Genomic DNA, 26,087 nt, shown 5'->3' with positions numbered 1-26,087 from the left:
TCCTGACAGGTGTAAGGTGATACCTCTTTGTGGTTTTGATTTGCATTTCCCTGATGATTAGCACTATTAAGCATCTTTTCATGTGCGTGTTGGCAATTTGTATGTCTTCTTTGAAAAAATGTCTATTCAGATCTTCTTCCCATTTTTTTAATTGGACTATTTGGGTTTTTTTTTATTATTGAGTTATATGTGTTATTTATATAATTTGGATATTAATTCTTCATCAGTTATATGATTTTCATATATCTTCTCCAATTCAGCAGACTGACTTCTTGTTTTGATGATAGTTTTCTTCACTATGCAAAAGCTTTTTAGTTTGATGCAGTCCCATTTGTTTATTTTTGCTTTTGTTGTCCTTGTCAAAGAAGACGGATCTAAAAAATTATTGTTAAGGATGATGTCAAACAGCATACTGCTTATGTTTTCTTCTAGGAGTTTTATGGTTTCAGATCTTATACGTAAATCTTTAATCCATTTTAAGTTTATTTTTGTATATGGTGTAAGAAAGTCATCCAGTTTTATTTTATTGCATATAGCTGTCTAATTTTCCCAATACCATTTATTGAAGAGACTGCCTTTGCCCCATTCTATATTTTTGCTTCCTTCATCATAGGTTAATTGATCATATAAGTGTGGGTTTATTTCTGGACTCTCTATTCTGTTCCATTGGTCTATATGTCTGTTTTTGTGCCAGCACAATGCTGCTTTGTTTACTGTAGATTTGTAGTATAGATTGTAATCAAGGAGTGTGATACCTCTTGCTTTGTTCTTTCTCAAGATTCTTTTGGCTATTTATGTTTCCATACAAAATTTAGAATTATTTGTTTCAGTTCTGTGAAAAGTAGTTTGATAGGGATTGCTCTGAGCCTGTAGATTTCCTTGAATAGTATGGTCATTTTAATAATATTAATTCTTCCAGCCCATGAACATGGGGTATCTTTCCATTTGTGTGTGTCATCTTCAATTTCTTTCATCAGTGTCTTATAGTTTTCCAAGTACAAATTTTTTACCTGTGTGATTGGATGTATTCCTAGATATTTTCTTCTTTTTTATGCAGTTGTAAATGGGATTGTTTTCTTAATGTCTCTTTCTGATCATTCATGGTTAGTGTATAGAAGTACAGCAGATTTCTGTATATTAATTTTGTATATTGCAACTATACTGAATTCATTTATTACTTCTAATAGTTTGTAGCATCTTTAGAATTTTCTGTATATAGTATATGCAAATAATGATAGTTTTATTTCTTCCCTTCCAGTTTGGATGCCTTATATTTATTTTCCTTGTCTAATTGCTGTGGCTAGGATTTCCAATGCTATGTTGAATAAAAGTGAGGAGAATGAGCATCCTTGTCTTGTTCCTGATCTTAGAGGAAAAGATTTTAGATTTTCACTGTTCAATATGATATTGGCTGCAAGTTTCTGTCATATATGCCCTTTATTGTGTTAAGGTACATTACCTCCCTATATCCACTTTGTTGAAAGTTTTTATCAAAAATGGATGTTGAATTTTGTCAAATGTTTTTTCTGCATCTCTCGGCATGATCATATTATTTTTATCTTTTATGTTGTTAATGTGGTATTTCACACTGATTGATTTGAAGATGTTGATTTTATTCCATCCTTGCATCCCTGGAATAAATCACAATTGATCATGGTGTATGATCATTTTAATGTATTGTTGTATTAGGTTTGCCAATATTTTGTTGAGGATTTTTGCATCTATATTTATTAGGGTTATTAGTCTGTAGGTTTCTTTTTTTGTGGTGTTCTTATCTGGTTTTGGTATCAGGGTAATGCTGGCCTCATAAAATAAGCTTGGAAGCTTTCTCTGCTCTATAATTTTTTTGGAAAAGTTTGAGAAGAATAGCTATTTAATCTTTGAGTGTTTGGTAGAATGCACCAGTGAAGCCATCTGGTCCTGGGTTTTTGTTTTTTGAGAGGTTTTTGATTACTGTTTCAATCACATACTAGTGACTGGTCTGTTCAGATTTTTATTTATTCAAGAGTCATTCTTGAAAGATTGTAAATTTCTAGAGATTTATCCATTTCTTCCTGTTTTTGTAATTTGTTGGTGTATAATTGTTCCTAGTAGTCTCTTATAATTCTTTATATATCTGTGTTATCAGTTGTAATTTCTCTTCTTTCATTTCTGATTTTATTTATTTGAACCTTCTCTCTTATTTTTAAAGAAAGAATTTTTAGCTTAGGTAATGCTCTCTATTATTTTTCTATTTCCTTGATTTCTTTAAATGTCTTTAATAATTCTTCTGTCTACTTATTTTGGCCTTTTTTTTTTCTCTTCATTATTTTGCTCTTCTTTTTCCTTTTCATAAAGTGAAATATTGCTTGTTTCATCCTATATCTTTCTTCTTTTCTAATAAAAGCATTTAACACTGTAAAGCTTCTCACTAAGCATACTTTATTTATATTCCTCAAAATTTTACATGCTATATTTTCATTTTTATACATATTGAAATGTTTGTAAATTTCCTCCAGGCCCAACTGTTACTGGAAGTGTGTTTTCTTTTAATTCCCAAATAGTAGGCATTTTGTTAAGTATATTACAGTTATCTTAATGTTATATAATTGTGTTTGCCTTATTTGTGTCATACTTCTAAGTAAACATTTAAAGATTAATAATGTTATATATGTATACAAATCATAATAAAACTTAGATCACAATATTAAAAATATTATTTTGACCCATTTCAGCGGGCCACTGTGGAATTCCAGAGCTTATTGTGAATGGTCAAGTTATTGGAGAAAATTATGGATACAGAGACACGGTTGTTTATCAATGTAATCCTGGTTTTCGACTGATTGGTTCTTCAGTGAGAATATGTCAACAGGATCACAACTGGTCTGGTCAACTTCCATCCTGTGTGCGTAAGTAAGCATGGCAAAAGTAATTAGAGACTTCTGTTTAGTTCTCTTGCAATTACCAGTAATTTTTTTCTTAGGTAAGATAAATGATTATGTAGACAGATCCACACAAATGTACGTGTGTGTGCACGTGTGCGCGTGTGTATTTAAAGAACTAAGTTCTCACAGTGCATTTTTTTATACTGACACACACTAGTCTTTAAAGTAGGGTGTGTTCAGAAGCATATAAAACCATCCACCATGAAAGTGGAAGAAACATTAGAAAGTCTGTCATTACTTTGTGGATTTGGAACAATTTTGGAATTGTTTTAATAAAGATCTTACTAGTTCAACAAATATCCGTCTGATCTTTTAAGTTAATTTAGATGTGAATTTACACATGAAGGATAAAATGAATTTTAAAATAACTGAGTAATAACTCTAGTACTTTTTCTTACTCCACTGAATACCCAGCAGTACACAGTATTTCATATCACAATCTATCCTATTTTGGATTAGAAAGTAAATTATCCATATATTTCTTATTTTTTTCTCCTAATAATTTCCATCAGCAATCACTGACATTTGTATTAAAAATGGTGTTAGAAAATTAGAATAAACACTGTAAATATGTTGTAATTTTAACACTATAGGATCAAATGATAGAGATTTTGGATGCTTCAGAGAAATAATGTGTGGGGCTTTAAGTATGGGTTCACAGGAAATATTTAATTTGTGTCCAGTTACATCCATATTTATAAATTCTATCATTGTCAAATTCTTATCCAATCAACAGAATTTTTTTGGAGTTCTAGTTTAATAGAAAATACATTAATGTGTTGAGATTTAATCGGATAATTGAACATATAGTTAGCAAAATTGCTTCTCTGTGGTGAGTGTGTATAGGGGGCAGACAGTTTAATGATTTAAAGACAGCAATATTCTGCTGGATCCATCCCAGATTTTTTGCCTTTCATTATATCAAAGCATAGGCAACTAACACCACTATTTTTCTTGCTGAATAATTGAGACTATAAATGGAAATTGGCCCTTGGGGTAAAACAGGTTTCTTTATCAATAATTTTAAACAAGAATAAGATGCAGTTACATTTTCAAATGAATAGGTTGACATTAACAATACAGCTGAAAATTAATTGCTCTTGGGTCATTTTGAAAGTACTAAAAGTGACTTGGGTCTTTCACTGTGCCCAGTTATGAAGCAGTATTACTGGACTTCCTGTGATTAATAAAGTGAGATAATGCAATAAAACAGTTCACAGGAATACAGAGTGTTTGGGAAAAGCCAGCACTAAATAAACTCTAAAAAAGAACCATAACACTAAATGATGTAAATAATGCATCTAATTGATACCATTATTTCCAAACAAAACTGTGCTAAATTATCAAATATCAATAGTGAAGAAACTATACCAGTAAGGTTGATTGGTTTAGGGAATCTTAATATTGGTATCTCAATATGTTAAGAATTCTACAGCATAAGGCATCATTTTTTATTGCAGTCACATTGTTATTCTTCAAGCACACTTTTGCTAATCTATTAATCATAAAAATGATTGTATAAATAATATTAAAATAAACTATTTCAAAATTAAATACAAAAAATTGCCTTCATTTATCTGCAATTCTTAAACTTAACTAGAAAAGGAAATTTGGTTTAGTTTCATTCCTTTTGCCATTAACTAGTGATATGAATTTCAGTCATTCCCAAATTTCTTTGAATTTCAGTATTTTTCCCTAAAAAGAAATAGAAAGAAAAGCTATCATAGAACTTTAAATATCTGTGCAGTACTTGCATGTAATTACCACAATTATAAATAATTGTCTACTTACCAATATAATAGTTCTATATTAGACTATTTTGGCGTTCTAAATTGTTCCTTTGCATTAGTAAAATTACTTTAAGTATATTTTCATATGAAAGTGGCCTTCTTTCCACATTCTTTGAAATGATTAAGTATAATTTTCATGTAATAATTCATAACTAATTATTCTGTTCTGTGTCGCTCCCACCCTGGCCCTGTTGCTATTAGCTGTGAGCTGTGGTCACCCTGGTAGTCCAATTTATGGAAGAACAAGTGGAAATGGATTCAACTTTAATGATGTGGTAACATTCTCTTGCAATATTGGGTATCTTATGCAAGGGCCAACAAAAGCACAGTGCCAGGCCAACAGACAGTGGAGTCATCCTCCACCAATGTGCAAAGGTAAAAATCTAACTATATCCCAACTTAGGGCATGGTAATAATGTGTCTGTTTAGACATGCATGATAACATTTGAAACAGTTTGGACAGAACAGTAGAAAATTTTCAGCTAATAAAGCAAAAATATTTAATATTGATGTTATCTCATTAGCAGTGCTTTCCTTTTTCTTATTTTTTAACATTTTTAGAAGTCAAAACTGACAAACTTTATTTCAGCTGCTTAACTATGTTATCTTGTACCTATTTTATGGCTGTATATAAAATTATTTACATCTTTTTTACTTGAAGTTTGCTTCATGATTAATGGAACTTTTCAATTTTTTATAATTTTTATTGGAGTATAGTTGATTTACAATATTGGATTAGTTTCAGGTGTATAGGAAAGTGAATCAGTTAAACATATACATATATCCACTCTTTTTTAGATTTTTTTCCCATGTAGATCATTACGGAGTACTGAGTAGACTTCCCTGTGCTATACAGCAGGTCCTTATTAGTTATCTATTTTATATATATAGTAGTGTGTATATATCAATCCCAGTCTCCCAATTTATCTCTCCCCGTCTTTGCCCCTGGTAATCATAAGTTTGTTTTCTACATCAGTGACTCTATTACTGTTTGGTAAATAAGTTCATTTGTACTGTTTTTTTTTAGATTCCACATATAAGCAATATCAGATAATATTTTTCTTTCTCTTTCTGACTTACTTCACTCAATATGACAGTCTTCATATTTTTGGTTAAACAATGTTTGAGGCCTAAATTACCATGATATCTGCGTTAGACATTTATTTATTGTTCTCTCTATAGAAAAATATTAAAGATAATTGTTTTGTGTTTTTTCCACTTCCAAAGAGGTATATTTCGTATAGTCTGATAAAGTAACAACCAAATTATCATTTTCCTCCATTTTCTAATTGTTTAAAGCTTGAAAGGTTAAATCTGTGCTCAGTGTAATATTTAGGAGTTGCTATTGTTCAAAACAATTTTGCAAAGAAGTTTTCCTTTTTCCAATATTTTCAGCCATAACAATTTCAGTCCATTATATCCCATTAAAATGTTAATATTATTCCTTGAATCTTTGGTTTGTGCAATTAAATTTACCTTTGAAACTACGTTTCTAATGGAAATCTATGCAAGTATATGTATATTATTCCAAACATATATTTCAAAATTTGTCATTTGTTTAGTGGTCAACTGTTCTGATCCTGGAATTCCAGCCAATTCCAAAAGAGAAAGTAAAATAGAACATGGGAATTTCACCTATGGCACTGTGGTATTCTATGACTGCAATCCTGGATATTTCTTATTTGGATCTTCAGTTTTGATATGTCAACCAAATGGACAATGGGACAAACCTTTACCAGAATGTATCAGTAAGTAGATAATGGGAACTCTTCCTTGAGATAATGTCATGGAAGGAACATGTATATTTACTGTCTTTATGAAATATTTAGAGCTGTGTATCAGAAGGAAGCATATTGATTGTATTGTTTTATTTTGTAACTACACTTCCCTATATCCTGCCAATTCAATGCCCAAATGCCATTTTTATTAGTAATAATGTGATTAATATTTCTCTGTCATCCCTTGATTTGAACCTTCATGGAGCAGATAGAATATTAAAAGCATATGTATTTCATACTCTATGATGTTACCATCCCATGAGAATAAACTACATTTTTATTTTCTATTGTACTAATATTTCAAATTTCATTTAAAGCAAAATTAGTTTAATATAAACAGCCACAAGGGCTTGAAAATACTTGATAAATTAGACAAAGGTGTTACTTAATACTTACTGACTTTAAGTATTTATTATATACAGGTACATGCTCATAAGAAATGTTAATACACATCATCTTTCAAGTCAGTCAGCATACAAGTGCATTTTATTATATGTTGTGTTGGAATTGTAGAACATAAATAAATAATAGCAGCTTTGCATATAATTAACATGTGTAGTGAGACAATAATTTAACAGAAATAAATCAAACTTTTGTGAAGAAATAGAGAAGTGAACATGAATCCTAGTAATTCAGCTTATTGATAGGTCTCAAATATTGATGAATCTTGGACATGATAGGAGAGAGAAGAACTTTATAGATTGAAGGAGTAGTGTATCAAGAAATCATTGTGCAAGTAATTTTTGGTTATACTAAATTGCTAAATTATAAAATTATATTATGATCATGTTTTATTTAAGAGGCACTTTCTTTATGTTCATGGGGTAAGATTTTTTGAAAAATTAGTGGCATCATTCATGTGCTCATTCACGAACAAAGAAACAAAACTTTATACAGTGTCTATCTAATTTCATATTCTATGCAGATAATTAAATCAATTGTTGATCCCTTGCTTAAAATGCATTTGATTTCTTTTTGTAGACTGACTAGTCTAATGGTTTAAGTAATTCACTTACTTATAGCCTTTTGTGGCTACAACATTAAAGTTAAAAATCTTTTGTAGGACCTGAAAACATGAACTTCTTCAGATTTTCTTAGCTCTCATTTGCTTTTTACCTTTTCTTTATTTCCTATAGCACTCCCTGGTACTGTGCTAAGTACTCAGGGGTTTTATTAAGTTTATGTCTCCTTGTGTACTATTTAATACTTTAGAGTCATATTGTGTTCAGTATTTTTCCAAGTTACAACTAAAAGGGGGCACACAGTAAGTTCCCAAGCTACTTCTAGCTTATAAAGAGAATTCTCAATGTGTTAACATCTGATACTGCTAGGCTTAGCAGTGTTTTGGTTGATAAGCCAATGAGTATATTCTTTATACAGGATAATTTATTCATTAATGGCCTGGAGTGGAATTATTCTGGACTACATTATGTGTAGTCTACATTGGGTGTCACAGATCCACCTTCATTCCCTCTCCTTTACCCTTAAGTTTTTCCCTTTTAATTTTTGTATAGGCTCATTTTGAATCCTATATGACCTTATTTAGCCAATCCACATCACTCCTCTCCCTAAATTTCACATCCTTATCTAGACACATACATACTTCCAACCCATGCACATATGTATATAAACACATACTCACTACCCCCACACATACAAGCTTATACCGATTCAATCATTTAAGTTTACTTACAATGTTCCTGTTAAACTCATGCTCAGGGTGAGTGGGCTGACAGAATAACTCCTGTAACTTCAGCTGTCATACAGATATTTGATTTCTGGATGATGTGTATATTAGAGCAGATAATTCTGATTTATTTCATAAAAAGTTAGTGCAGGTTGTTTGATAGAGATATAAAAAATTTTATATTCAATAATTATGTATTGTAGTGATTGACTGTGGACACCCTGGCGTTCCTCCTAATGCAGTCCTGTCTGGTGAGAAGTATACCTTTGGGTCCACTGTTCGCTATTCCTGCACAGGAAAACATACCCTTCTCGGCCAATCATCAAGGACTTGCCAATTAAATGGCCATTGGAGTGGATCACAACCTCATTGTTCAGGTACCACTTGGAAAATTGGATGATATGTGTTGGAAATTACATTAATAGTATTATTATTATTTGGAATATATACACAAAACAATCTAAAGAGATACTATAATACATTTCTCTTTTAAAAATCTCATGGGAGAAGCTGTAACATTTTTACATTTATCGGAATTCTTCTTAAGGTAATATGAATTTAGAACACAAATTAATACTGATCTTGTAAATGATAAATTACAGGTATATGTTTTGAACTGTGTTGTATCAAATGTAAGTGGTGTTAGGATGCTACTCTCTGTGAAGTGCTTTTTTTATTCATTAAAATAGCTAACCATTCAAGCTTAAGTAGCTATTTCATTTTAGCAGATATAAAATATGTTTCCCTATAAGGCAATGTTATATCAGTGGTTTCCTGTTAGAATTCAGTTCTTTGTAACTGAACTTTGTAAACAATCGGTTACTTAATAGCATAATTTTAAAATAAAGCCCTAAATGTTTTAAATTAAACAAAGCCAATAATTTTTATGAAAAACATTTATTTATCCTAATTTTATTTGTCATTAATAGACAACATATAACTCCTGAGTGTCTATAATCCCAATAGAGTTTTCTTAGTATAAGTAAATATTCAGTCTACTTTTAATTAATAATTTGTTCACAGAGTGAGTATTTGAAAAATCTGTTTTGAGCTGTTTAAGTTACTGTTTTTCTTCAGAAATTGTATTTCAGTTTTAGAGCTGTGATTTCTCCCTACTTGATACTATTTATTCTGTTTTTACCTATCAGCCAGATATTGGTGCTTATTTTTCTGCCTGTCCTTTCTACTTATATATTGTCCATTATCTTTATATTATTTTGTCTCTGTGGAGATCATATGATGACTTATTAGGAGTTGTTTTACACTGTTTTTCCTTTAGAGGTAAAAGTTGTGAAATACTTACTTAGTTTCAGATTCCCCTTGTAATTGTGGTTAAACCCTATGAAATAACTACCTGCTACTTCAAATTTAATCTATAGATTTTTAAAACTATCATAGTTAATTTACTCACTCAGCTAACTGATAATACATATAACACACATCTCTCTCTCTCTCTCTGTCTCTGTCTCTCTCTCTCACTCTCTCCCTCCCTCCCTCCCTCTCTCTCTCTCTTTCTCTGTCATACACACACACACAGGATTGATTGGGAAACTACTACTAAGTTGTAAAAAAAATGTGTACACATATATTTAAAAGTGAAATAGTGACCTTAAATATTTATGTGATTATTAATATTGCATCACATGAAGATGAGGAAATATTAAGAAGGATTCCAAATACACAGGGCATGTCAAAATAGGCATCTAGATAGACAGAAAGCACTTTCAATGCTTATGTATTCAACTTTCTCTCTGTCTCTCTTTCTGTGTCTCTGTTTTTCTCTCTCTCTCTCTCTCTTTCTGTCTCAAAAGTATAATACTGTGGCAACTTTAATTAAAATTATTTAAGAAATGATAAAGAAACAGTAAACCCTAAACACTATAATCAAAAGAGAAATACTTTGGCATGAGTGAAAAATCCGTATTAAGAACTTAAGTCAGAGTTTCTAGTCTTTGTTTACAATTTATTTTTATATTTTCATGTATGAGAAGTATGCAGCTTATTCATTTTTGGTCAGTGGTCATTGATAGAGAAGATTAGGGGGTGAAAGTTTAGAAATACTATATTTTAACATTTATATTTTCCAGTATATCACAGTTCTATTTTAACAGAAACTGATTTCAATCCAGAGAAAGAAAGATGAAAATTGCCAAGTCCATGTTTTCAATTTTAATTGTATAATTCCATTCTCATTTGAGCCCAAAGAACTGTCAATTATAAATTTTCCATTACGTTGGTTAAGAACTAGATTCTGGAAATACTAATGAAATATCTTCAACTTATTGAACGTCTCCAAATATCATTGATATGGAAAATAACACCATACTCTGCAACTATTTTCTTTTTCCTTTAGGCTTTTTCTTATGACTGGAATCAGATAGGAAATATGAATTACGATTTTACCCAGTCAACTTAGCATATTAAAATGCAACATGCACAAAAACAAATTCCTTCAAGAATGTTGGACTAAATCATAACTTAATAAATGTTTATTGAAATAAGTTAACTTGAACTGTACTGAATTGCAGGTGATGCTACTGGTACATGTGGGGATCCAGGTACTCCTGGTCATGGTTCTAGACAGGAAAGTAATTTCAGAACCAAAAGTTCTGTACGTTTTGCCTGTGATATTGGTTATATCCTTCATGGCTCAGAAGAAAGAACATGTTTACCCAATGGCAGTTGGACTGGAAGGCAGCCAGAATGCAAAGGTAATCTCAAGTAGAAACTAATAACATTGATGATGCTGGAATTTAATGTGTATCAAATTCAACTGGGTGCTGCTGGTGAAATTACTTCTACCAGTTCTTGTCCTCAACCATGGAATAAAAGCAGTATCATTCCAGTTTTATCAACACTGTCCTATAAGAGAAATACAATAGATAACAATTATTAAGTTCTTAAAATTATCTCTCATGGATCATTTATATACATTGTTCACATCACAGTAGTTATTAGGATTGGAAAAGTTAAAAAGATTTTTTTTCCTCTTATCACAGTGCTCTGTATTATTGACACCATTAGGAAAAAATTAGGTTATTCTCACATCATCATTACCTCATGATCTGTTTTAGTTTTCAGGTTTGTAGAAATGGAAAAATATAAACAGATGTCTAAGTATAAATGATATTTTTATTTATAGGTATTGCTCATAACTAGAATTCTTAAAATTTGGGGAGTTTAAGTAAAATTGTTAATTGTTCTGACTGATTCAGAGTAAACATAATTAAATCTTTACAAGACTGCCTAGAAAAGGAAATGTTGCTGGAAAATTACCCTTATAATTTAAATTGTTCTTTTTGAGATTATTTTAGTGCAAAAACTAAACTTGCAAAGGTATGTATGAAATTTACTTGATGTTATACCGAATGTATGGGTTTTATAAATAGAAAACAATTCCCAATAAAACCTTCTTGACAGTTTTTTGATTGACTGTATTTTCAGAAACTTGTATTATGTTTTAAATTAGTATCCATATTCTAGGAAATATAGTTATCTTTTTTATAACTGGGCTAAATAATATTAATTGAGAGAATTGCAGCTCAGTTTCTATTATAGCAAAAGGGTGGGAACAAAGTTGTGGAACAAAAGACACTAAGCACACTGTCTTCACTTTATTTCTCAAACTTACTTTCCAAAGGCAAAGTCTTTATAGTGATGTCGTACATTATGTGGGTGATATCTAAGCCAGCTCTTTGCTCAGCTGAACTGCAAAATATTTTTAGACGAAATGCAACCTGGTGCTGACCTTGTTTTGTTAATGTACACATTACAGATAAAATAGACCTAGGAGTTGTAGCAAACAAAACAGAATTAATATTTTCCCCATAAAATGGAGCTCATACAAATCACTTAGAAAAACAGATTCTAGCAGATGACTGGAAAGAGGAAATGTACAGAAAATACAGAAGAGCAAAAAAATTTGCAAACTATAGAAGAAATTCTACATAATTACTAATCAGAGTATTACAATTAAACATCAAACCATCATTTTTCACCTGCTTTAATATGAAATTGTAGCATATGTGCAGCAAAACTAGAACTTTAAAACATTTCTAGAGGTTTTTTGAAATTATATTTTAGATTAAGTTGATAAAAATGCATATATATTCTTAGCTTTGATTTATTAACTCCACTTTTGAGGATTTTTTTTTTTTTCCTAAAGAAAATAAAAATATTGGGGCTTCCCTGTTGGCTCAGTGGTTGAGAGTCCGCCTGCCGATGCAGGGGACACGGGTTCGTGCCCCGGTCCGGGAAGATCCCACATGCCGCGGAGCGGCTGGGCCCGTGAGCCATGGCCGCTGGGCCTGTGTGTCCGGAGCCTGTGCTCCGCAATGGGAGAGGCCACACAGTGAGAGGCCCGCGTACCGCAAAAACAAAAACAAAAACAAAATGATGGGACATGGTATTGGAGAGGATGTGTGAAAATAAGCAAACTTTCACACTATTGATACAAGTGTGTATTTTTCTAATATCTTGGGTAACACTATATATACTTAAATTTTTTTTTCAGAATTAAAATTTTCCAGAAATTCCACTTTCAGAAACTTATCATAAAAATAGGATCAATGTACATAGTTGTATATATAAGCTAGAGTATATTATAACCAAAAATGATAGAAAAACTAAACTAAATTAAATTTCATGTTTATCAGCAGGAGGTTAGTTAGGTAGATTATGAATACACACATAATGGAAAACTCTCCAGGTACTAAACTTTATGAAGGAAAGATGCCCTAATTGTAATGTGCAAGATGTATAAGTTTCCTGTCTACACACACATACACACAAACATACAGCACCACTACCAATGATCGACAAAATTAAATATTTAAGATGCAGCAAGAGATATATGTGGTACTTTCTGAAATTATAATTACACTTCATATTCATATAGATAGCAAATTCTGTAAAGTATTAAGATGCCTTCTTATACTGCAACATAATTAGGTACTGCATTTGACATAGGCTTGCTTTTAATATATTTAAAAACTTCACTTATGCCATTGATGGCAAATAGTTAAACATAATACAGAATAATCATATAAGGCATTTGTGTTTGTGACTCCTATTTAGGATACATTGAAAACTTAATGAAAATCATTCCTAGAATTTTAGTGACTTTGTTTTTACTCAGTTAATTTTTTTGTACACTTTGGTCCAGAAATAGAGATTATAAAGTTTTAGTGCAAATCAGTTATACACTTATATAAATAAAAACATACATGATGCTTATAATATTTAAGTGTGTTTTATATCTGTTTTATTACAAGTATAATTATAGTAAATCAGTGTATATTTTATATCTGTTTTCTTACAAGTATAATTATAGTAAATCTTTGTTTCTTCTCATTATATATCTTCCAATTTTACATGAGCTGCTTTTTAGGCAGAGACTCTTAAAATCCTTCTTTGGAAGACTTTGTATTACCCAAAAGCAATAATCTCAAGTAATTACTTTACTGTGCAAAGTTTTACCAAAATGACTCACAAAATTCTTTAAAAAGTAGCTTTTATATGATTTGTATCCCAGTAATTAAACTAATAAGATCGGTATAAATTCATCTTGAATTTCAACTCCTTATAAAAGAGAATTCAATGCTTATTTTAGAGGATTTTATTGCCCCTTTAGATAATCTGAAACAATCATTTAGTCCTTAACTTTTTGTAAGAGGATTCCTAAATGCACTATTTTTATATATACTCTTAACCATTTTGTTTTATAGCTGTACAGTGTGGTAACCCAGGGACAACAGCCAATGGAAAAGTCTTTCGGATTGATGGCACAACATTTTCTAGTTCAGTCATTTATTCCTGCGTGGAGGGATATATCCTTTCTGGACCTTCAGTTAGGCAGTGCACAGCCAATGGAACATGGTCTGGAACTTTGCCTAACTGTACAAGTAAGTTTCTTCTCAGTATTTTGAAGTATCACTAGGTATGTGAAAAATAGTTATATAAACATGTATGTGTGTGTTTTGTAATTAATCAAACCAGGCAAGGTTTTGAATATTTGTATTGTCCTTCACATTAAAAGATGATGATATTGTTATGGTTCAAGTGTACACTAGTGAGTTTAAGAATCAGTTGGCTTCCAAGGTATGACACTGGCAGAGAAAAGAGGGATCACAGAATATCAGTAATATTAAATGTAATTTTACAGTATGTTAAAAACAGAGATGAATTATCAGCTATAATCAAGACTAAAAATACAAGGAATGTACTTTCATTTTGCCAATCTAGCACATATTAATTGTTGACTTGGTTTTTGAAAAAGCAGACTGATTATTTTTGGGTTCATGCACTATTGTCGGAAGTCCTGGTGGCTGATTTATCCTCTTGAGATGTTAAAAAATGTGGCATTTCAGAGATTCAGCATCATAATGAAATTACCCACTTGATGGATTTTTTTAATGTATTTAAAATTCCTGTATATAAATTAATGCCTATATATGGAAAAATAGAATTTATTTAACTAACAATAATCTATCCGTTGGAAAATCACTGCTGCTTATGTTAATTAAGAAGAACTGCAGTAGCATCATGTAAATCATGAAATTTTTGAACGAAGAGCTATTTTAGCATGTGTTCAGAGACTCATTCAAGGAGTCATGAGACGTTGATAAAGCCCTTGAGTGAAATAGGCTCTGAGGAGACTAATGGAAGTTTCTTGTGTGTTGAAATTTGAACAGATTATACTTTTGCTATAGAGGCCCTCATTAAAAGTCATTTGTGAATATTAACATAAATGGGTGTAAGTAAAATTTGTAAATGAGAAGCATGTTGCTTCCAGGATCCAGAAAGATGCTGGTCTTATTTTAATGTTGTGGTGTGGAGAAGGTCAATAGTTCTCGACAGTGTCAGTGGTGGAGCAGCCCTTTGCTGACCTAGTAATTCCCAGAAATTTACTAAGGAGGCAGGCCTTGTACCATGTTTGGGCGAATGATGCATCCCCCACCTTTTTCTTTAGCTCTTTTGTGAGTATTTGTATTTCCTGAATAAATAGCTGAAATAATCTGTTCAGAGGAGGGTGCTGTCAAACTAATGCCATGTCATATCTGTGATTCTTGAGAAAGTTAGTTGTAGTTAATATCTTGCCTGAAAACTGTTGAGATACTTTGTGTATATTGTGTCTCTTCAAAGGTAAAGGCACACTATGGCTAGAAATTTGTTGAAATAAGCACTGAATAGAACATATCAGCCAAATCTGCAATAGCAAAATATTTCTCAGTTGTTGATTTGAATCAGTAACAAGTTATATTCCTGGCCTTGTGTCAGCACCAGATACTGTTATATCTAATCTTTGCGAGTAGTTTTTTACTTCACCTTGGGCAGTTTGCTCATGGCTTAATCAGTATTCTGCCAAATAGCTCAAGGAATTTTCTCCTTATGTCTCCAGAGATCTGTATGTGTGTCCTCTCTTGTATTCTGTCTCACTAAGTCTGTCCACTTTGTTGTCTCCTGTCCAATCCATCTTTTCAACTCAGGGAGTCTGCCGGGCTCTGCATGGGATCCTTCTCCCTGTGCCACAGCCTGGAAACTCTCTTTGGGCAGTAAGACGAGGCAGTCATAGCAATCACCTCATTTGTTTCCTGTCACTCAAGGATCACTGTGCTTTGCTGCCTGATGAAACTTGTATTTTTTTTGAGGGGGGTGGGTTTGGGAAGTTGTTTCAAATGGAGAGTAAATTCTTCCTTGTTTCTCCATCTTGAAGGAAAGAAGTCCTCCTACTTACTTTGAAAATGTCTCATTTTTTTAAATACTGAACAGTCTAACAATTAAGAAATATGCTTTACTGTTTTCATAGTACACCACCCCAATCTGAGCCTTTAAAACTCTTACCTAGTACCCTTTAAGTATTAGCTCAAACGGCACATTTGGCAAAAGCCTTCTTAGGGCACTTCTTCCTCATATCCCCTTTGGCTAAAACTGATCTCTCTACATTGTATAACTCTTTTATGGCAGTTCCTTACATCACTAAACTATAAACTTAATAGGGCATTAGTAATTGGGGTTGTTTATATCATTGATCCTCTAGCACCTGATACATAAATTGACTGAGTAAATAGTTGTTGACTGACTCAAATATCTCATATGAATTTTATTTTAGCTATTAGTGCACATGACTTACCATTCCACTCCATTTTAAAATACTTGCAGAGAGGGCTTGTAATTTATAGATAACATAGCACACAGTTTCTGGTATACAGTATGTTTTCAATATACAGTTATAAAAAAGAAGGAAATAATGAATATATTCAGAATAAAGGAAGTATACTGAGTAACATTTTTTTTCACATTGAATAACAATTTTTTTATTCATGGATAAATACCTAAGTCTTTTATTTAAAGTATTTTCCAACTTTAGTAAAGAAAAACACATACTAGTTCTTAAGATTGAAAATTAGATTAAATTTTTTACTGAATTGTTTTTGGTTTTCCTTAGGAATTTTTAAACAAGTTAAAAAACACTCAATTCAACACAGACCAGGAACAAATAACATATCAAAATATAAAGTCTCTTTTTTATGTCAGTTCTTCAAGGAGAAATATTGTGTTGAGTAAGGTATTTCAAGCATTAGCTTTTAAATGGTGAATTGCTATTAAACTAGAAACTGAGAATTTTAACAGTTGATTTACTTCACAGGCAAACCTCAGTAGCAACCCAAACCAAAAGCAAAAATAAAAATATCCTTCAAAAAGAAACACAGAGATAAGTTTCAGTGGTAATTAAAACAGATTAAACTCTTGTAATTAAAGAATCTAACATACTGAAAATTTTATATGTGGTGATCTGTTGTTGATTAGAACCAGTGTTTCAGAGTCCTTCTCATTAATTTGCAGTGGAAGTTAATTTCAATATATGATTGATAGAATCGTGTAATTTTGGATCTGGAAGAGATTGTATCATAGACTTATATGCATAGGTCAGGAAACTGAGGCACCAAATCATTTAACTGATTTACTGAATACTGACAGAGCTCACCACTAAACAGTTATTTCTGCCACATAAATGGATGAAATTTCCCATTAAATTAATTTTTTAATTTCTTATATAAACCAGAAACATTAAATTCAAATAAAATATCTGTTTAATAAATTTTGATTTAATGTAATTGCCTTTCGTAGGTATTATTTTTCTAGTGTCTGTATGCAAGGACATAAACATGAATTTAAAATGAATTAAATTAAGTATGAAAAAATTTAAAGTATTGAACTAAATTTCTAAACCAAATTCCTGATTCCAATTTTTGGAAAACCCACCTAAAGAAAACAAAACCTTCCTTTTTTTCTTTTCATTCAAAGTGTTACTATTTCTATTCATAATAAATAAATTTGTCATTGCTTACCATTTGTTAGGATTTATGTTAAGTGCTTTGCACAAGTTCTCTCACTTAATCCTCAGAACAAATCTATAAAGTATATACTATTATCCTTTCTATTTCACATTTGAAGAAATGGTATCTTACAGAGAAAATATAACTTTCTTTCCTGTGCTAACACAGCTAGTAAATGTAGATACTAAGATTTAAACTCAAGTCTTTTTAACTCAGGAAGCAATATTATCAAGTTCACTTCATTTTCTCCTTCTGTATTTTTCCTCCTCCTTGTTTTCTTGCTTTATTTCCTTTTTTTTTTTTTACCATAGTCAAATATATTTGACATGATATAAATATAGGGCATTGCTTATAAGGCATATGAAAATGTTTTGTTAATTTATAGCCTGTTCCTCTCTTACTTTTCCAATTTGTCTACATTTACCAATTGGAGTTCTGCAAAGTTATGTCATTTTTTAATGAACTGACCACTTGTAAAATTTGTGTTTGCTCAACAGTACTTTCCACTTAAAATTGCAATTTTCTCAATATAGCTTAGCAATAATTTTTTGGTTATCTCAAGATGAGAGTTCAAACATATAGTACAGGTATGTCAATAATAAATCTAAATCTTGCAGGAGATGAAATATTTTAATATGATGAGTCAAAAGAAAAGAACAGGAGTACTGTTGAATCACATATATTATAATTGAAAATAGGGATCTGATAGATTTAGGACAATATCAGTTGAAAGAGATAAAATCAACAAGATTGATTACATGACACACGTTTCAATATAGGATGATTTGAATAGTAAAGAATTAATAAAAGTCTTAAAATATAGTTAAATAAATCATCTAGTTACAATGGTTGAATGAAAGTAAAATATAAAGAATTGAATTATATTTAGATTTTTTTTCTACATTTTAAAAATAAAATTTTGGTTACTTTAAATGTTTTCCCCCTCTGTCACTGGGCTAGTTATCCTTAGGCAACTAGTACCTCCTGCATAGTGATAATCAAAGGAGTGATCCAATTTTTAGAATATTATCTTATTTTTAACTTATTATAGTAATATAGTTTATATAAAATACAGTTTAAATGAAATAGAAAGAGAACTGTGGGTATATAATACAATTGGATGACTTATGGATTCAGTTAATAAAAAATCATTTACCCAGAACCTATCATAGAGCCCTTTGCCAGGAACTGGCAAAGTTTAGTAAGGTTGGTCTCTGGTCTCTAATATTTCACACACAGTAAAGTAGCTTTGGCATTTCAAGCATTTTTGCCCTTTGAGAATTTCCTACCAGAGTGATTTGCAAATATACCTTTTATTTGCTTGATTTCCCAGCAGCAAAACAAACACACACACACGCACAAACACACACAGATTTTTTGTTCTTAAAACACTCCTTTCCAATCACATGTGTAGATGTGTGTCACCTGTGATTTTCCTTATCCATTTTCATGATTTTAGAAAACAGTTTTGGAATAAACATAATTTACTAATAATGGTAATGCCCCTACTTTTCTTCCTCATATCTAGCCTTATTACAGATATTGGTAAAAGGATAAAATGTTCCTCACATAAATTCTAACTGCTGATATTCTCCTGCTTCAGATTATAGAGGAATTGAGAAATTGTACACTTAATCTTTCTCTAAAAATATGCCTCGAAAGCAAGAACTCTTCCCTCTTCTCTACGCCTATCCTTCTGCATCTCCAGACAGGTCCTTATTAAACCCACCACCAGTGCTGGAGTATGAAGTTTCCCCCAAATAACTAATTTTCTCATGGGTGAGTAAAAGAATATATCATGAGATCAAAACCATGCATTCAAATATCGTGAACACTTTGGCAGAGAAATTATAAATGTTAAGAAACATCCACAGAACTTAAACCAAGCTGGAAGGAAAAGATATTTGCTACAATACCAAGAAGCTCGTAACCGTGTCCTGATTTTAAGATTTGGTAAAGTCCCCTTCTGTAATGTTCAGACTGAGAGAGAAGATCTAAAAACTAAGCACAAGTAAATACTCATTAAAAACATATATACATTTTTGTTGACACAGAAACCCTTCAAGGTACTAATAGTATGGAAACACTATCTTTCACAAAATCTAACAGGCAGAGCCACCTCTGGTACCTAGGGCACATAGTGTTTGGGAAAAAGATACAATCTGTGCCAGGACAGGGCTTGTCAAGTAAAGATTGGCTGTCAGGTCTAAAGAAAAAGAAAAAAAAAAAAAGCTCGTAACCGTGTCCTGATTTTAAGATTTGGTAAAGTCCCCTTCTGTAATGTTCAGACTGAGAGAGAAGATCTAAAAACTAAGCACAAGTAAATACTCATTAAAAACATATATACATTTTTGTTGACACAGAAACCCTTCAAGGTACTAATAGTATGGAAACACTATCTTTCACAAAATCTAACAGGCAGAGCCACCTCTGGTACCTAGGGCACATAGTGTTTGGGAAAAAGATACAATCTGTGCCAGGACAGGGCTTGTCAAGTAAAGATTGGCTGTCAGGTCTAAAGAAAAAGAAAAAAAAAAAAAAAATATATATATATATATATATATCTGTATATGTATACATATATATATGTATATAATTTGTTTCTTGGATTTTTTTTTAACCTACCAGGACTTCTGCTTCCAAACTGATCAATGCCCTGCATCCTACAAGTCATTTGGGCCAGGGACAGCATACTTAATCATATCCAGTGATGAATGAAACTACGGCTTTTTGTTCCAAATAACCAGCACAGAAATGGCTCTTACCCAACCTTTTTTTACCAACCTGAGAATTCTCATGGATTTTTTTTTAGAGGATAGGTCAGGGAGCTGGACTAGTCTTACACAAGAGAAAGCTGGGGGCTATCCCAGAATGAAACTGGGGGAGATGAAACTAAAAAGTCATCTAAATCTTCTCAAGAAGAGAGAATTATCCTTCAGTGCAGCGGTTCTCAGACAGGGGTGATTTTGCTTCCCAGGGGCAATGTCTGGACATATATTTGGCTGTAACATTGCAGGTGAGTGGGATGTGCTATTGGTATCTAGCAGATAGAGATCAATGTTAAACACCCCCCATGCATAAAGCAGCCAAGAATTATTGGTCCCAAATATCATAGTGCCAAGGTTAAAGTTGAGAAAACTTACCTTACTGAGATAAAAGGAAACTAACTTTTGCATTGGGAGATTGTGTAGAATCAGAAGTGTTACTAGGGAAGTGGCTTGAGCACCTTTCTGGAACTTCATTGTGCTACAGAACTCTGTTCTGGACTTGAAACCCAGCAAAGCACATGTGTAATAATGTCCAAGCAAGCATGTCCATTGCTGCACTGTGTACAGTGGGAAAATGATGGGATAACTCAAATATCAGTCACAGGGGTTTGGTTACATGAATCATATTGCATGTATATCCATGCAAGGGAATATCATGTCATTAAAAACAAGTTAAATGGATCTATATGTATTAACATGCAAAAATGTTCATTAGATATTGAGTAAAAATGAATTCTGTTGTAAAAGTGTGGGTAATGTGATCATATTTTTTTAAAAAAAATGCATATTTATAATGTTAATTTAAGAAGTTAAAAGAGAAAGTAGTTTTGAGGTGGCATAGATTGACTAGAATTACTACAATTATGTTTTATATTTAGCATAGAGGTTATATACTTAGATTTATCATAAATGATGCCAAATAAGCATCAATTACATGATAGAAGCTAATTAGAAAAGCTCACACAAAACCAAACTCAAACCTTTCAAACAATTGATGTGTTTTTGAGAATTTGAGTTGTTTAATTATTCCTTACATACTCATTCACTCATTTATTCTTTAAACAACTATTTTACTTAATCTCTTATGATGAGTCATGCCCAAGACTAGGCTCAGAGAATACAGTAGTGTAGAAAAGAGACAAAATAACTGTCTTCATGGAGTTTATTGGGTTATGGGTGTGTGGATGCATGCGTGTGCGTGTGCTTTTGCTGTGTGCGTTCACTCTTGCTGTGTGCATAAGGGATTTGGTGACCTTAGAAAAGATTCTCTTGCATTAAACCACAGCACCCTGTTGTTAGGCACTAATGTCTCTGAATTTTAGGGGAAAGCCCTAAAGAGCTACTATTATAAGGTTTTGCGGAAAAAAAAAAAAACCCGAAAGCCTCTTTTTGTTGCTGAAAACAAGCTGGTGGTGACTGAATTGACTTGTGGAGCAGGTGCTGTTTACAAAGATTGTTGCTATTGGAAACTTCCTCTTTGACCTTTGCTTCATTATGAAACCACCAGAACAAATCCTTCTGAAGCTGTTGTTATCAGGCATTTCATTCATGATGCTGCCAAGATATGCAGAACTCTTCCTCAGTGCTTCTCTAAAATAAACCCTCTGTCCTCTTTCGGTGGCTACATCTCACTCAGCTCATGTGCCTTACGACTGGGTTAGCGGTTCTTTCTTGCCAGAATTCTAATTCAGTCTGTAAAGCGCTGCCCAGAAAACAATAACTATCTGTTGGTGTTCTCTTTAATTTTCCTTCTTCTTAGCTTTGAATCTAGATTAAAAATATAAAATAACAAGTAAAATAAAATAAAGTGAAGTCTTAAACTCATTTTTATATGATTACATGTTTTAAAACTGCAAAAAGAATTGACATCTTATGGTAAACAAGCAGGATTTGATTTCCTATCCAACTCAGTTGTACGATTTAAAAAATATTTTCCTCGCCAGGAACTAAAAGAATTAAAATCATCCTATATACAAAACTCTTATTAGGAGTCAGATAGAAACACTCAATGAGTGATTTCAGCAAACTCTTCAGGGCTCTGAGGATTAGCAGGCGGAGTGTTGTGAATATTATTCTTTAATTTAAATGTCATCATTCATGGTCCTAAATTTCTTAGGCTCAACAGGTTAGAATAATATGAAAAAAACCTTGACATTCGTAATTTTAATGGTAAATTAATAAATACAATATAATTTAATTGTCATTAAGGTCTTCTATGTCTTAATCTATTTTTAATCTTTAACCCTAGACTTCCAAAATGGGAACTATTAATTAATTACTGTTAATTCAAAATAAAAATGAGACAGTATAACTTAGATTTACATGGTAAAATTATTTGTCCTTTTATGAAAAAAAATTCAAAAGGCAAAACAAATACTAAAAGGCAGGTATGCCACATGTTTTTTGTCTCCAGAAAAGGAAAAGTGATGTGACCTTTTGTGTTTTCCTTTTTCTCTTAGCCACCAGAAAGCGTTTAGCCAAGCATGCTTAAATCATGTTTCTCAAAACAGCAAGTGCTTTTGTGGCTTATATATGATCTCTGTTATGCCTTGTTCTTAAATGCCATATTTAGACTTAATTCTGTTTCCTATGCTGTCATCGGTCTTTTTGAAAGTTTTTGTGTGGCATCATTTTATAAATGAGAATATTATATATGTAATTTGAGACAGCTTTATGGACCAGCATGATTGTTAGAATCTCGTGCTCAAAAGGCTCCTGTGATCGGTGTTTAATGCTCTGTGATCACTGTCTCAAATTTTTTAATGATTTAATCTTTGAATTTGTGTTTTATAATTAAAGCCCACTGGGACAATGGCGCATGTGCTGAAGGTTTGGAGAATCTGCTCTTGTACAATTTGCCCCCCTGCCACCCTGTCTTTCTAGGATGGGTTATAGGACTTTAGCTCCCTACCACCTGCTGCCCCTGGCCCTGCCTGGCCTTCCCACTCCCACCCCTGCTCTGGGCCACTGATGCCTTCTGCCCAGCCGGTCCATCATGTCATTAGCAGGAGGCTCACACTGCACCTTTGTTCTCCACCCCTTTGTTGGGTCTGGGTGCAAGCGTGGGTGGGGCTGCTTGGAGTTGGCTGTACTCATGGAGTCTCGGGGCAGAGCAGGGCAGCAACTAACCCTTTCCTAGACTGGCGATACAAGGCAAATTTGGCAAGCACTTGACAGAGGCTTCTTACTCACCCCTAATCCAGGAAGCAAACACATTCCAGAGTGGAGGTCGCAATTTCTTGAGGATTTTTCTGTCACTTGGGATGGCAATGAGATGATGGAAATGGGAAATTGATTTATCTATCCCTAGCTCTGGCATTTTCATTTTTCACTAGGCCCACAAATTATGTATCTTGCCCAGTATGTGATAAATTCACATTTTATAGTTTATTCAATCTTTCATGTATTCAATAAAATTATTATTTTTGCACCTAGCATTATGTTAGTTAAAAACTATGATAATATCCAGTTCAGTGGCACTGTGCAGAAAATATACTCAGTCCAGCAAGCCTGATAAATTAGAGATTTCAGTAACCATATATAGGAGTATAAATTTCAAATACTATGTTAGAAATCTCGATCCTATAGGAGAGCTTCTCCATGATTATTTAATTCAGGTTAAAAGAGGTTACCACATCAGAGTTTTTTACAACATAATAGCATACTAACCTGGCCTTTTCGAGTCTAAATGACAGTTTCTGAGCTATGTGTATAGAATCTATAATAAGTAACTGATCATAATCAGGAATTGCCAGTATGTGGTTTAAATATGCTTATGTTTTATCATTAAAAATGAGCATGATAACTAATTTTCCCTACTTTTATATTAAGTATGCCATATGTTTACTATTTCTTTCCATTAAATACATGCCACATTAACTATCTGCTCTTCCAATCCAATATTGATAGTAATCAGTTGTGGAGACCCCGGTATACCAGCCAGTGGACTGAGATATGGAGATGATTATGTGGTTGGACAAAATGTTTCCTACATGTGCCAGCCAGGCTATACAATGGAATTGAATAGTTCCAGAATCAGGACTTGTACAACTAATGGTACTTGGAGTGGAGTAATGCCAGCCTGTAGAGGTATGATAATGATTTCTTCAACATTTATAAGTGATAACCACCACATATTTTCTGCATTAATATGTAAATTTAAAGTAAATTTAAATAGTGTTTTTTTGGTATTGTTTTGCTTTTTTTTCTGGTACCAAAATTGAGTGCTTTAAACCATAAATAACATAAGATTTTAAAACATTTTAACAAAAACATTATATCTCATTGTAAGTAATGATAATGAACTGTCATACAACCAAAATAACAAAAATATCATGTTCTGTGATATGTAATCAGCATGATCATTTATATTGATTGATGAATACTTAAAAGAGAATATAACCATAATGAACTAGAACTTTAACTTGATTATCTACCTGGGTCAAGTTATTCATGGATGGGAAGAAAAACTTTCTATAATTTGAAAACAATCAGCCTGAATTGTAGAACTGTACTTTTTCTTAAAAGGTAAACCTGTTTCTTTAAAGAATGCAATCTAGAAGTAATATTTTAGTCAATATAGGTGTAAGTTTAGTACTTAATGCTATTTGTTTTTCCATTGAAAATATTTTCATAATTTTTGGCCAATTTTTTTATTATTTGAGAAATACTGTAGATACAGTGTCCGATAATTTATACTGTTTTATAGTAATACTGATTGTTAATCATCGAGATTTCTCATTAAGGTGCATCTTTAAATGCCTATGAATTGCCAGTTTAATATCTCCCTGACGTAATCTAACACAAAAGAATAATACCAATGTGTTTCTTTTCTTCTTGATTACACAGTTTCCTAATCAGATCACTAAAAATATACAGTCTGTGAAAATATATAAACAGACATTTTATATTTTAGAAAATATTTCATACATTATTAATTGATTCTGATAATGACAATGTTATACAACTCCCAAAATTTATTTATATATGTTGCTAGTCATCAAAATAAAATCATTCCTCATTTTTAGATTTTGTAATTGGTACCCCTCTTTTTCCCTTCACCTCTGTCACCTTATCTAACCCATCTTTGCTCGAGGACAACTTAATTTTAAAAAAGGAATGTTTAAAAATTTTATAATGCATTTAGAAACTATATAGTAAGTTTTAGCATATGAATCTAAGTGGTTGATAGAACCAATTTGGATATTTTAATGAGATACATAATCTGTGTTTTCAAAAATGTCACAGAATTACTCCCAAATTCCTTGCTACAATGCTGACACTTTATATAGCCAAACAACCCAGCACTTCAGTCTTTCTAAATGTCACTGGAAAATAATTTTATATAAAACCAGTAATTTATCAGTTGCAGTATACTGGATAGAAGGTCACCCTCTCTTTGCCTTCCCTTCAGTGTCAGAAAGCTTGTTATTTTGTAAGAGAATATCTGACAACCAGTAGTCATTATGTTGCCAAGAAGTAGTCACATCCTGGAAGGACTGATTCCAGGGATGTTTCAGGAATACTACCAGGAGAATAAAACATGCTACACCATATTGTCCTCCAAAAGGTTAAATTAGCACATATGCCTCTTCTAATGATATTTATTTTTTTAACACCAGGATATTTCAACAGCTGTGTCTAATCATTTTTAATGTAATTACAGCTGTTACCTGTCCAACTCCTCCCCAGATTTCTAATGGAAGGTTGGAAGGAACAAATTTCGACTGGGGCTTTAGTATTAGCTACATCTGTTCTCCAGGCTATGAACTATCCTTTCCTGCTGTTTTGACCTGTGTAGGG

General features: G+C 32.2%; 1 protein-coding gene across 2 annotated transcripts in view; it reads left to right on the top strand.

Moving 5' to 3' along the window:
* The window catches only part of CSMD3 (CUB and Sushi multiple domains 3), a 1,097,972-nt gene that overhangs the window by 1,027,686 nt on the left and 44,199 nt on the right, over positions 1–26,087 (top strand). For both annotated transcript variants that reach the window (XM_007468748.1, XM_007468747.1), the window contains 8 exons: positions 2,715–2,888; positions 4,916–5,089; positions 6,277–6,462; positions 8,383–8,556; positions 10,708–10,890; positions 13,906–14,082; positions 24,195–24,374; positions 25,951–26,080. In XM_007468748.1, the coding sequence (XP_007468810.1) occupies positions 2,715–2,888; positions 4,916–5,089; positions 6,277–6,462; positions 8,383–8,556; positions 10,708–10,890; positions 13,906–14,082; positions 24,195–24,374; positions 25,951–26,080 (1,378 nt within the window). The remainder of the gene's footprint in view (positions 1–2,714; positions 2,889–4,915; positions 5,090–6,276; positions 6,463–8,382; positions 8,557–10,707; positions 10,891–13,905; positions 14,083–24,194; positions 24,375–25,950; positions 26,081–26,087) is intronic.

The sequence above is a fragment of the Lipotes vexillifer genome, unplaced genomic scaffold, assembly GCF_000442215.2.
Source record: "Lipotes vexillifer unplaced genomic scaffold, Lipotes_vexillifer_v1.1 scaffold1679, whole genome shotgun sequence".
In the NCBI taxonomy this organism is placed as follows: domain Eukaryota; kingdom Metazoa; phylum Chordata; class Mammalia; order Artiodactyla; family Lipotidae; genus Lipotes; species Lipotes vexillifer.
This window is presented reverse-complemented; position numbering and strand designations above follow the sequence as displayed.